This window comes from Planococcus citri, chromosome 2 (genome assembly GCF_950023065.1).
Source record: "Planococcus citri chromosome 2, ihPlaCitr1.1, whole genome shotgun sequence".
Taxonomy (NCBI): Eukaryota; Metazoa; Arthropoda; class Insecta; order Hemiptera; family Pseudococcidae; genus Planococcus; species Planococcus citri.
The window spans coordinates 14,220,308-14,233,272 of NC_088678.1; the positions used below are offsets into that span (position 1 = coordinate 14,220,308).

Below are 12,965 nucleotides of genomic sequence, written 5' to 3' on the forward strand. Positions count from 1 at the left end.
ATTTTTCCCTCATTTTTGGCCTAAATGTTGTTTTCATAACTTTTGCAATAACTCAAGTGCCAAACTTGTAATAATTTGTTGATATGTTATTCTACACAAAAAGGACTAAAACTGAGAATTTTTCAGAATTTTTACTCGCCGAGATCGTGGTTATATTTAAATTATAAGTTTTTAAATCGATTTTTTTAGGTTTTTGAAAGTGGCAACACTGATTTTGACATCATTTGATAGAATAAATTAGAAAATTTCCTTCTGAAAGTAAATAATACTTGAGTAGGTATTTCCATATAAATAAAAGTAATTAGTTGGATTTTAAAAAAAAAAAAAAAAAAAAAAAAAAAAAAACGCATCAAAATCAAAATCAACTTTATTGAAAGCTGAACAGTGAAATTTTATAATGAGCTAAAATTATTTTTGAGTGAGAAGAGAAAAGCATGAAAATTTGATATTTATTTGCTTTTTGAACAGAAAACTCGAAAATATCGATTATTTAACAAAAATAGTGCTGAAAATTTAATTCTGCAGAAAGTGCGCGATAACACCACAATTTTTAAAATAAAATTTAGAAATTACAAATTCTAATTTTGGACTTCATTTAGTCGGTACCTATAGATATAGCTGGGTAAAATTAGTTGAAAAATTATCTCCTAAAATTCATTGCAATGTTTTACATATTTTACAATAGGTATTAGGTAGTTCAAAGTTGGAAAATTTTCCATTCAAATCGACTCGAAAATTTTTCATTTTAATGTTCGAAAATCATTTCGAAAATAGCAGTCTATTTTTTTAAAATAAATTGCCTACCTGTACCTCTTAAAACAATACAATGTTCTTTTTGACCCCGCTGATTATAAGTATCGAACAAGAATTCGTAATTCATTCAAAATTTCCAATTGGTATTATCAAACGAACGATATGATTGTCAGAACCTAACCTATATCCGAATGAAAGTAATTTTTCGCCTTATGTCGTTGCTTGGGAGTCGTGATATCGCATTATTTTTACAATTCTACGTAAGTTTGTTGGCGACTTGACCTTCGTCTTCACTTCACGTCACGTGTAAACAGTTTCATTTCGGGCGAATATAACTTGGCACTTACTACTTCATATTTACCAGTTGTTGTGATACATTAACCGGTTGAAGTTGTACGATATACTTGATTCGAGTACTTTTAGAATTTAATTTAATATTCGTCGTTGTGATCGTCGTGTCATCGGTTGTTCAAAAAATAACTAAAATGATGTTAACAAAACAGGTTAGTTCGTAGAATTTTCAAATACCTGTCTACTTGATTATTTAGTTTATTTGAATCACAATTGAATTTAAAAAAAAAAAAAAAAAAAAAAAAAAATATGGTGCTGCTTATGACTCTATTTGTTTACTAGTATTTTCTTCTATTTTTTTTCAGATTTTACAAAATGCTATTAATCAACAAGCACCTAGAATTTTTAGCAAGAAATTCTCAGATAGTGCAAGTTCAGGAGTATCCTTCAGTAAGTTATAAAATTAATTAATTAGACTCGTTAAGTTTGAAGTCTAAAATAATTGTGATGCTTATCTTAAAACGTAGATAAATATATTTTTTAATTTAATTTTTCAGCATTATCAGACACATCTCGTGAACTTCGAGAGCTCGTTAGGAAATTTGCCAGAGAAGAAATAATTCCAAAGGCTGCAGAATACGATCGAACTGGTGAATATCCATGGGATATTGTAAAGAAAGCTCACGAAATTGGTATCCTGAACAGCAGCATACCTGCCAGTATCGGTAAGAACCTACTTAGATATTCGTTTCAGTTAGGTATTAATTTTAAAATTAGATACAACTCAGGTCAATTATTACATCTTTCTGAAAAAAATTCCAGGTGGCATGGAATTAAACGTATTCGACAGTTGCTTGATTAGTGAAGAATTATCCTACGGTTGCGCCGGAATCACCACAGCTATTAAAGCCAATACACTGGGAGTAAGTACCTGAGTTATTTTTTATCAGTTACATTAAACCAGAAATGAGTACTTTGATAGCAATTATAAGCAAAATATTTATGATTCATACGTCAGAGTTCGCATACGTACCTACGTAATATTAATTTATTCTTGTTATGACGATGACGTTGGAATGTTATAACGACAACATCGGTTTCGGTATAGATAGATACTTTGAACTCTATTATTTATGTGTCTGTAATTCTGCTTACTTGTTGAACAGTGAATCACGATAATGAAAGTTTAATTAGACGATAGCGAATACTTTGAAAGAAATTTGAGATAAAATTAATTACACGCTAATTACATCTCTTTGCATTTAATTTTTTTTTTTAGCAAACTCCTGTTATAATTGCGGGAAATGACGAACAGAAAAAGAAGTACCTTGGACGATGCATCGATGAACCTATCGTAGCTGTAGGTATTTTCATTATTGGTCACGGATCAGCGATTGTGCTGAGTCGTAGAGTTTTGAGATTAATTTTGTACAAATTTTTGAAGGCATACTGCGTCACTGAACCTGGTGCAGGTTCAGATGTAAATGGAATAAGGACAAAAGCCCAGAAAGTAGGTGATGAGTATATTTTAAATGGACAAAAAATGTGGATAACGAATGGCGGTGTAGCAAGCTGGTAAATATTTCTTCTATATTAGGTATTTTATACCTACCTACTTGCATCGAATTATTAAAAAAAAAAAAAAAATCACCAATTATTTTTATTTTTTGATAATTTTAAATTTTTTATTTCATTTTAAAGGTACTTCGTTCTCGCTAGAACAGATCCTGATCCAAAAGCCCCTGCTGGTAAAGCATTCACTGCTTTTGTGGTCGATAGAGATTCTCCAGGATTGACTCCAGGAAGAAAGGTAGGAATACTGGAGGTTTTAAATTGCTCCCATGTTTTAAAAATATTTTTTGTAGAATTTCAATAGGTAGTTAAATTTTTATCCAACATTATAATAATTTCCAGGAAAAAAATATGGGCCAACGTGCTTCTGACACACGAGGTATTACTTTCGAAGATGTTCGAGTTCCTAAAGAGAATGTTTTGGGAGCAGAAGGAGCAGGATTTAAAATCGCTATGAGTACTTTCGATAAAACGAGAACACCTGTGAGTACCGATGAGTAAAAGTAATATTTTTTTGATTAATTTTTAATGAGAGAATTTTCTTAAAATGTATACAATTTTCGCAGGTTGCTGCTGCTGCGGTTGGATTAGCTCAAAGGTGTTTAGACGAAGCAACCAAATATTCCCTGGAACGTAAAACTTTTGGAGTTCCTATTGCTCATCATCAGGTTCGTCCTACCAACCTACAATTTTGATAAAAAAAATTATAATATTGAGGAGTAGAAAGTTACTAATTTTTAAAAACAATTTTTCAATTTGGTAGGCTATAGCGTTCCTTTTGGCAGATATGGCAATTGGTGTCGAAAGTGCTCGTTTAGTGTATTACAAAGCAGCCTTAGAAGTAGACCAAGGAGCTCGTAATTCATATTATGCTTCGATTGCCAAAGCTCTTGCTTCGGATGTTGCGAATAAATGTGCTTCGGATGCTGTACAGGTGCGTAGAATTTCGAAATGAATTATTTTTATACCTAATAAGTTCAAGTATACACCATCTAGTTAGAAAAAAAAACTGCCAAATCAATAAATTTTAAATTTGATTTATAAAAATGCTTTGCAGGTATTTGGAGGAAATGGTTACAATACGGAATACCCAGTCGAAAAGCTAATGAGAGATGCGAAAATCTATCAAATTTACGAAGGAACGTCTCAAATTCAAAGAATGATCATTTCAAGAGCTATATTAGATAAAGCAAAAAATAGCTAAATTTTTAATACCTTCCAAAGGTTTTAATGTTATTCTTTTTTTTAAAAAATTGAGTCATTTATTATAAGAGGAGGTACCTAGGTCCTTATAAATAGACTGTGTATAACTATTTATATTGTACATTTTTGTTTTTATTTTCTTTTTCTTTTGGTCATTAATGTATTTTTGATACCTACTACTTGAAATATTATGAATTTTTATTAAAAATATTTTCTTTCTTGTTATTGTTGGACAATTTTCCTCAAAATTGTATCAAATAGGTACCTAAGTAATTTGGTAGGGAGTCCGGGAGCCTATCTACGTTACAAAATTTTCAATAACATATCGGAAATCGTTATGAATAATTTTTTAATAGGTACAAAAATACATAAGATAGGTACTATACGTAGTTTAATTGAACCTAATTTGTTTTGATTCATTTGTAAAATAATGCTAAAGAAATGACAAAAGTCCGAAGAGATTATCGTTTCCTGTTTTTGTTTTTTTTACCTAATTGAAATTTTAAAAACTAAAATACATATACAAGCTTTTAAAAAAATGATCTCGAAATGGCGAAGAAGGCATGAAAAAATGAAAATATAGTCGGAGGGCCGCATAAGGATCCCTTGCACCCCCTGCCAATCCCCCGGGACAGTTTTTTTCTTAAAGGGGAAGTCCTAAGGATCATTTCTAGCCCTTGTTCTCAAAAAAAAAGTGGTCTTACTTACAAAAAGACGGCCATTTTGATTGACAGGTCAGCCGAAATCTCAGATTTTGCGTTCCAACATAGGACTGGCATTTCGATTTTTGGTGAATTTTCAAAAATAAAATTTTGGCCAAAATGTGAGAAAAAATCAAAATTATACCAAATTGACCTAGAAAGCTGAAATTTGGGATATATCCTATTTTCGACCTGCTAAATCGATTGGAAACTGTTTCAAACCGTTTTGAGCAGTTCTGGAGCCTCCAGCAGATTTTTGAAACTCAAAATTCTCACAAAATTTAATCAAATGGAGTTGGAAGCCGAAATTAATTCTGAAAAATAATTTCAATACGCTATGAAGTCGACTGCAGGTACATTTCAAGTCGTTTTGGAGGCTTCAGCTATTTTTGGAAAATTACTGGAGCCTCCAGTATATTTTTGAAGCTCGAAATTCCTACAAAATTTCATCAAATGGAGTTGGAAAGCCAAAATTAATTCAGCAAACTAATTTCAATACGCTATGAAGTCGACTGCAGGCGAATTTCAAGTCGTTTTGGAGCCTCCAGCGATTTTTTGAAAATTACCAGAGCCTCCAGTAGATTTTTGAAACTCGCTCCAAAATTTCATCAAATATGAGGTTGGAAAGCCGAAATTAATCATGCAAACTAATTTCAATACGCTATGAAGTTGACTGCAAGTGAATTTCAGGCCGTTCTGGAGCCTCCAGCGATTGTTTGAAAATTACTGGAGCCTCCAGTAGATTTTTGAAACTCGAATTTTCTCCAAAATTTCATAAAATGGGGATAGCACTCCGATTACTCTGCAGACTAATTTCAATACAATCATATGAAGTCGACTGCATGGTACGGTTTCATGTCAATGGTTTTGAAGCTTCTAGCTATTTTTTCGAAATTTCAATTTTCGTAAAAACCCCATGAAACCGTTCAAAAAGTCACTGGAGGCTACAAAATTACTTGAACCCAACCGAAGTCGTCTTCAGAGGGTGTTAAAATTGGAGTGCATTGTTAATTTCAGATTTCCATCTCCATTTTGATGAAATTATAGGGAAATTTCTAGTTTCAAAAATTTGCTGGAGGCTCCAGGATTTTCAAAAAATTGCTGGAGACTCCAAAACGACTTGAAATTTACCTGCAGTTGACTTCACCGCGTATTGAAATTAGTTTGCAGAATGAATTTCGGCTTTCCGTCTCCATTTTGATGAAATTTTGGGAGATTTCAATTTTCGAGTTTCAAAAATCTGCTGGAGGCTCCAGAACTGCTCAAAACGGTTTGAAACAGTTTCCAATCCATTTAGCAGGTCGAAAATAGGATATAGTATCCCAAATTTCAGCTTTCTAGGTCAATTTGGTATAATTTTGATTTTTTCTCACATTTTGGCCAAAATTTGATTTTTGAAAATTCACCAAAAATCGAAAAAGGCACTTTAGCACTTGAAATTTTGACAGGTGATGAATTTTTGACTGCTCTTTCGATCTATCTTTGTACGGTTTAAAAAATTTCATACTAGTCCTATGTTGGAACACAAAATCTGCGATTTCGGCTGACCTGTCAATCAAAATGGCCGTCTTTTTGTAAGGCCACTTTTTTTTTAGGACAAGGGCTAGAAATGATCCTTAGGACTTCCCCTTTAAGAAAAAAGTTGTCCCGGAGGATCGGCAGGGGGGTGCAAGTGATCCTTATGTGCCCCCCCCCCGACTGATAGTTTTTTTTTCGAACATTGTTTACATTTTGATTGATGACTTACTTATCCAAACCTAAAAAATTATTTTTTGTGAATTCCTCATAAAATTTTCCGTATCATGAGTAACTTTACTTTGCTCATCAAGATGATTGGGGTCAAATTTTCACATCTAATCAAATCCAACTTAAAATGCTTACAAAAATCTGATTTCTTTATACTATTTTTTTTTTTTTTTTTCAAAATCATGAATTACGAGACAAAATTTAAATTAGGTACTTAATCTCGAATGTTTTTAAGTTTGATTTTATAAAAAAATATATTTTTTTAAAATTCAAGTTTTAATATAAGTATATTTTTATTAAGTAGCCTAATGTTGTAAATTGTTCTTGTGACGTACTACATTTCAAACCCAGACGTACATAGGTAGGTATAGTTATCTATTTCTTTCAAAAAAAAGAAAAATATATTTTAAAAACGATATGTAAGCAATAGTGATAGTTTCCCGTCTTTACTTGAAATCCTTGAAGAACTGCGGGGTTTCTTCTGATTGATAATGAAGAAATTGCACATCTAAAAACGAACCATTTTCAACTCAGAACAATGGCAAGTACGTAGAGGTAGAGTAGGTGTACTTCCATTCTGTCACCTTTTCAAAGCGTTCTCATTCAATAAAATTCGTTTATTGTGATGTTATTAATCTTCATTCGTCTGTTCTTCTGCTACTGTTTCATCTTTAACAACGTTAGCATCATCCGAATCGTTTTCCTTGTCAACGTTTCCATCGTCTGTTTCCATTCCTTTTTCCATATTTTTTTCTTTTTGACGTGCTTCTACATGACAAAATTATATTAGGCTAAGTTTGCAAAATGGCAGAAACTATAAATAGGGGGAAAAATTGACAAAATGGGTTATGGTAGGTACTTACGTACAGCACTTGATCTATAATACCGGAAAACAAGATAACCAATGCCTAAAATGAGAAGTAATACGACGACTATGACAATTATAATCAGGTATGCAGTCCAAGAAGATCCTCCTCCTCCTCCTCCTCCTTCTCCTACATGTTGCATACATTGCGTGCGTATCTCGACAGCTGTGGCATTTATGGGGTATTTTTCTTTTTCGCAAGTTTTTTCTAGAATTAGAAAAAAAAATGTAAATTCAATTGTAACGAAATTGCGCTACAAAGTCAAAAACACCTGTTCAATTTATAAAATTATACCCACTCACCACATTGCAGTTCACTAGCTATACTATATTCATCCAGCCACACTCTAGCGTAACAACAAGAATCAGCGTATTGATCACCACGTTTGAAACGTTCCAATGACAGATGTTGCAGTTGACAAAATTGTGCTAATTCATCTTGACCCAAACGAGTAATTTGATTACGACCGCTTAGGAACATGTAAACGATGGGAGCTTTTCGATTTAAATTTGGAAGATGCTGAAGATTGTTGTCATTCAAGTAAATTTCAACCAGTTTATTTAAAACAGAGAAATCGTAGTTCTCTACAGATGCAGGCGCAGATGCTGGTAGTTCATTCGCAATTAATATTGTTAAAGAAGGAGGAAACTTGGGTGGTTTAATCAGAGTAGATTTGCTAATATCTAACGCTGTTAGTTCGGTCAAGTGTGATAAAAATGCTTCGGAAACTGATCGAACGTGTAAGTTTTTCATGACTAATTCTTTAAGGTGAGAGTATTCTTTCAGGTCGTCTTGAAGCAACGATTCAATCGGATTTGATGATATGTTAAGGATCTGTAATATTGTGGGTAGGTAAGTATCTAATTAAGAAACTGTAAAAGTAATGATTAGCTAATTTTAGAGATGGGTGATTAATTCATTACTACCTCGAGTTTTTCACCCAAGCCACGACGAACTGATTTCAATTGACGGTTTGAACAATCGGCGTATTGTTTTCCTTGAGGTGTTTTAGTGACAGAGCAGATGGAATCATCAGCAGCTACGTTAATTATTTCGTTTTTTAGCAGATGTAATAAAGTAAAACCTGTAAAAAAAAAAATTAAAAATAGTTGCAATTCTTACGATTAGGTAGGTAGGTAGGTAGGTAGTGATGAAATTGCTAATAAAAAGGAAATTACTTAATCACAATTTTAAAGGTACCTATTTGCAATCAAGTAGGTATATTTATACATAATAATTTAACCAAGAATTTAGATTTACCTACCTGCAAACCATTCTAAAGCATTAAACATTCTGTTGAGATAAGTGTCATTATTTTTATCCTACTTTAAACTTTTCAATCAGATACTTGTAAATGAATTTCCTTGGCACAAGTTCTTATCAATCAATAATCATTATCACAAATAACAGTGTACTAACACAATTAAATATCCCGATTGAGGTTTTTATAAACAGCCACATATATTTTAATCATGGACCATGGGCCATATAGGCCCAAAAAATTATTGACTGCAGAAGTAGTATTAAAAATTGGAAATTATTCTTGTATTCTTATCAGTTTTGATGGTGTTTTGAAAGCAAGAATGAATATTTTTGAGCTATAAAGAGCAATATCAAGATTTACAGCCGCTATAATTATTTTCATGACCGATGCGATATAAATTTATAATAATGACACGCTTCGTGCTACAATGTTCAATATTGCAAAATGGCTCATAGGTACGTACTTACATAATATCTTCTAAGTTTTTGTTTTTCTACAGCAATGGCCAAAAACTAGAGAAACATTAACAGGTTGAATTCGTGTTTGATTTTTATTCAAAGGAATAGCATTTGCATTGCTGCAATTGGACAAAAATGTGATATCGATCGCAGGTAGTGGCTGCATCATTGTAGGAGAACTCTACGCAGATTGTGTTGATAAGCTACCCGAAGGATCGAGTTCGCTTCCTAGTGACTTGAAAAAAGATATCGAGGTATGATTTAGAAATTTGAAAAAAGATATCGAGGTATGATTTAGAAATTTTCACTTTTAGTCAATCTAAAAGTAGGTATCATCTATCTACATACTTATCTTCCTTTTGTGAATAGGTATTGAACATTTCGCAAAATCAACTAGAAAAGCTAACAGACAACGAGTTTGTCGAATTTACCAAGCTTAAAGAACTAATAATGGCTTCGATGAGTGTTAGCAGTGTATCTGTGAAATTATTTGAACCATTGACAGAACTTCAAGTATTAAATTTAAGCGGCTCAAATTTGGGCGAACCTCCGGCGAAATTTCCTCCGTCAGTTAAACGGTTGATCGTTGAGAACACCATATTTAAACCAATTAGATTTTACATAAGAGAGACAGACGTAGAAGAAATGGATTTTTCAGAATTGCATCAATTAGAAGAGTTGTATTTAAGAGATAATGGTTTAGATAAGCTTCCCAATGTAGCTACAATAGCTCCTTTGATTCATTTAGAATTGGGTGAAAATGAGTTGATGAAATTGACGTACAAGGATATAGCTCCATTCTGTAGATTGAAGCAGGTCGGTCTGGGAAACGATACTGCGCTTTCTTCGAATGAATTGGTGATTCAGTGCTGTGGGCTGCAATCGTGGTTGAAAAAGTATAATATAACGACCGATTTAGAGTGTGGTTAGTTTGTTTTGGATTATTGAAATATGTACCTACCTATTTTCAAAATTATCCACTTTTTTTCTTGTATTGTACTCAGCTGTGAATTGCCCTGTGCAAGAATTGAGTAACGACGCAGTCACAGCGTATGAAATTTGTATTGAAAATATGAAAAGTGACCAAGCCCTGTATGGAACAATTATTAATATTATCCTCTCTGCCGCTCTTATCGGTGCTATTGGTTACCTTGCTTTGAAGTATTACAGATCTCACGCTGTGCGTAAGTTTTTATCGTTTATTCTGCTATAATAAAATAATGGACGTTCATTTTGATTAAAATTTATTCTTATTTTGTTAATGAATTTCCAGGATACGAGCACGATGTTGTTAAAGTGGAGAATCTTGAAAGTGTAGAAGAAGAGGCGCAACCTGAACAGCAGAACTACGAAGAATGAAAAATTTTCGAGGGATTTTTTTGCTGCTTTTATGAAATGGCTCGGTTAATTTGTGTGATTCATGAATGTCGACTGAAAATGAAATGTATATAGTTGTGTATGTTCAATGTGTAAATTTTAAACCATCCTATTAAAAAATCACTTTTTTATAACTTGTGATTCAGACATGAATCCCCCTTTCCCCTTATTGGGAAATATTACTTCTCTAAATGAGGGAGAAATAGGGTACCATTCATGTCCAGTCGATTTGTGCGGTATAAAATAGAGTAGTTAGGTAGGTATGTTCCAAATTTCAGCTTTCCAGGTAAAGTTGGTAAAATTTTCATTTTTTGTTATTTTTGGACCCTTTGATTTTCTGATTTTTAAAAATTCAGCAAACGTCGACAAACGCACTATGGCATCTAAAATGCGGGAAATCTTCAGGAATGAATTTTGGGCACAACATTTGATATGATGCAATATGCCTTTACCGCAATTCCGCTTAGGTGGTTATTCTAATAATGTCTCCTTATGTCATGCTGTTTATATCCCATGATGTAAAGATGCATGGTAATGTGGGAAATTATATTGGGTGTGTTAGAGGACATACCTACTTGAAGGTTACTGCACTATGCGCCAAAGACCAGAAGTACTTACACACGATCACTTGATTCCTGCTATTTGCGGTGGCTGGAGTCTTGTCAACAAAGGAAGTTGGGCATAATTCTATTTATTGATATGCCACAGGGATTCATCTCAACTCTCAAGTCACATTGCTTTTCGTTGTTGCACAATATTAAATTGGACAATTGGAGCAGAAGTGTTTTATGTATCTTTTCAAGTTAGATTTACCCAAAGGGATAATCTAACGTTCAGTTACTTTGTTCGGCCAATTTGGGATGTGCCCAGGCATCTACAAACTGGAGCGTGTGTTTATCAGTCCTCTTTAAAGTAACACAGCCAGCAACAGCCACTATTATTGGGGTAGCTAAGGATACAGATGGTGAGACTGTCAGCAGTGTTAGGTAAGTAGGTACTTACATGGTGGTGTCTCCACTGAATTAATTATAGCCTAATCTAGTTACTTGATGAAGTCATTTTATTGTAAGTAGAAGAGAATGATCTGATACTTACAAATGTTTTAACCTATTTTGCATATCTGATTATAGCAAAAATATAGTTGAATAAGATATCAATGTTAGTTGATTGCCATGATCTGCAGAGTTTTGTACCTTCTATTGATACCTACCTTATTTATTAACATGAATCGCATTTGTTACATGCTATATAATATCTAATATATTATGCATAGGATGAATGTTGTTGAAACTTTAATAAAAATAGACCTTGTACATAGTACCTAATCGTTATATTATGTTCATTTGCTATGTACTCTGTGTGTGTTAGAATTGGTTGAAGTATGTACTAGAGACATCCAGACTAATGCCTATCCGAGCTAGCTAGGTACCAGAGCTGAAAACGGTTACACTACCCGCTTATCGGTGTCTGGTTAAATACCAGTCTAACCAGCTACGAGGGTCACTCAATAAGTAAGTTTCCCTATATTCAGAAAAACCGAAAAATAACTAAAACATTTCAGAAAAAAAGTATAATATATTTGAAGAAATTCTCTATTTCTCTACGTAATCGCCGTTACATTCTAAGCACTTGTTGTACCAATAGAGCAGCTTTTCTATCCCCGCGCGGTAGTGTGGTGCCGCCAAATTCTGCAAGTATGTGTGCACGGCGCTCTTCAGTTCGGCAGCATTTTCGAATCGTTCGCCTCCAAATTCGACTCTCAGGTGACAAAACAGGTGATAATCCGATGGGGCCAAGTCTGGGGAATGGGGTGGATGTGGAAAAACTTCCCAATTAAACATTTTAAGGGGCTCTTAAGTGGCATTTGCCGTGTGAGAACGGGTGTTATTGTGAATCAGCAGCACTTTTTGACACAATTTTTGCAATTTTCCTCGTCATTTGTTCTGAATTGCGCATCAGAGGTTTTTTAACATAGATATGAACCCTAAACTGGATCGGCTGCTCGTGAAGCAAAAATTCTTCACCTCTGAAGATAAGCCATGCCCTCCATAGATATATTTGCATTCACCTCCCGGGAAATACACGATTTGCAATTGGCTGATTTTTTGCTTCACTTTTTCCTATACATTTTAAATGTAAGCAGCCGATCCAGTTTAGGGTTCATATCTATGTTTTTTAAAGTCTCCTGGTAAGATAACGAATTGATGGTTTTACTGTTTTCCATTTATATTCATCCAGAAGAATGCCCTCAGTATCCCGCGAACAGTGGTGATTGAGTTCTCATTGATGGCGTCAGACAGCCGGCCAGAATGCTGCAAATTGTGAACCTCTTCTCGCCCCTCCTGGAAGGATTTAACCCATCGGTGAACCATCTGGACACTCATGGCACCTTCCTCATACACTGTAACAATGTCTTGATGAATATCACTCACGTCATTACGGAGAGCACACAAAAAACGAATCGTACTTCGAACTTCACAATCAGTGGCACATGCTAGTGGTAGCTCCATGGTTTTCGTACTGTAGCGTCCGTTCTACTGACACTACCACGCTGGAATTTTTACAGTACATAGTGCCAAAACACCCTCAGATACATCCCCCCTCAATCAGAATGAATTTCCCATTAGTAGTTTCCGAGAAAAAAAAATGGGAAACTTACTTATTGAGTGACCATAGCTGGTATCCAGTTGATTCAGGTACAGATAGTAGTGTATAGCTAGCACAACCCAATCAT

At 34.0% G+C, this 12,965-nt stretch overlaps 1 protein-coding gene across 1 annotated transcript; it reads left to right on the forward strand.

Moving 5' to 3' along the window:
- Positions 1 to 1,099: 1,099 nt before the first annotated feature.
- On the forward strand, positions 1,100 to 4,044 carry LOC135834769 (medium-chain specific acyl-CoA dehydrogenase, mitochondrial-like). Its single transcript, XM_065348738.1, has 11 exons — positions 1,100 to 1,256; positions 1,410 to 1,494; positions 1,602 to 1,769; positions 1,867 to 1,967; positions 2,324 to 2,404; positions 2,489 to 2,619; positions 2,746 to 2,854; positions 2,959 to 3,099; positions 3,183 to 3,284; positions 3,380 to 3,550; positions 3,674 to 4,044. Exons 1-11 carry the CDS (start codon positions 1,239 to 1,241, stop codon positions 3,818 to 3,820), a joined length of 1,254 nt encoding a protein of 417 aa, XP_065204810.1. The 5' UTR covers positions 1,100 to 1,238; the 3' UTR covers positions 3,821 to 4,044.
- The last annotated feature ends 8,921 nt before the right edge of the window (positions 4,045 to 12,965 follow it).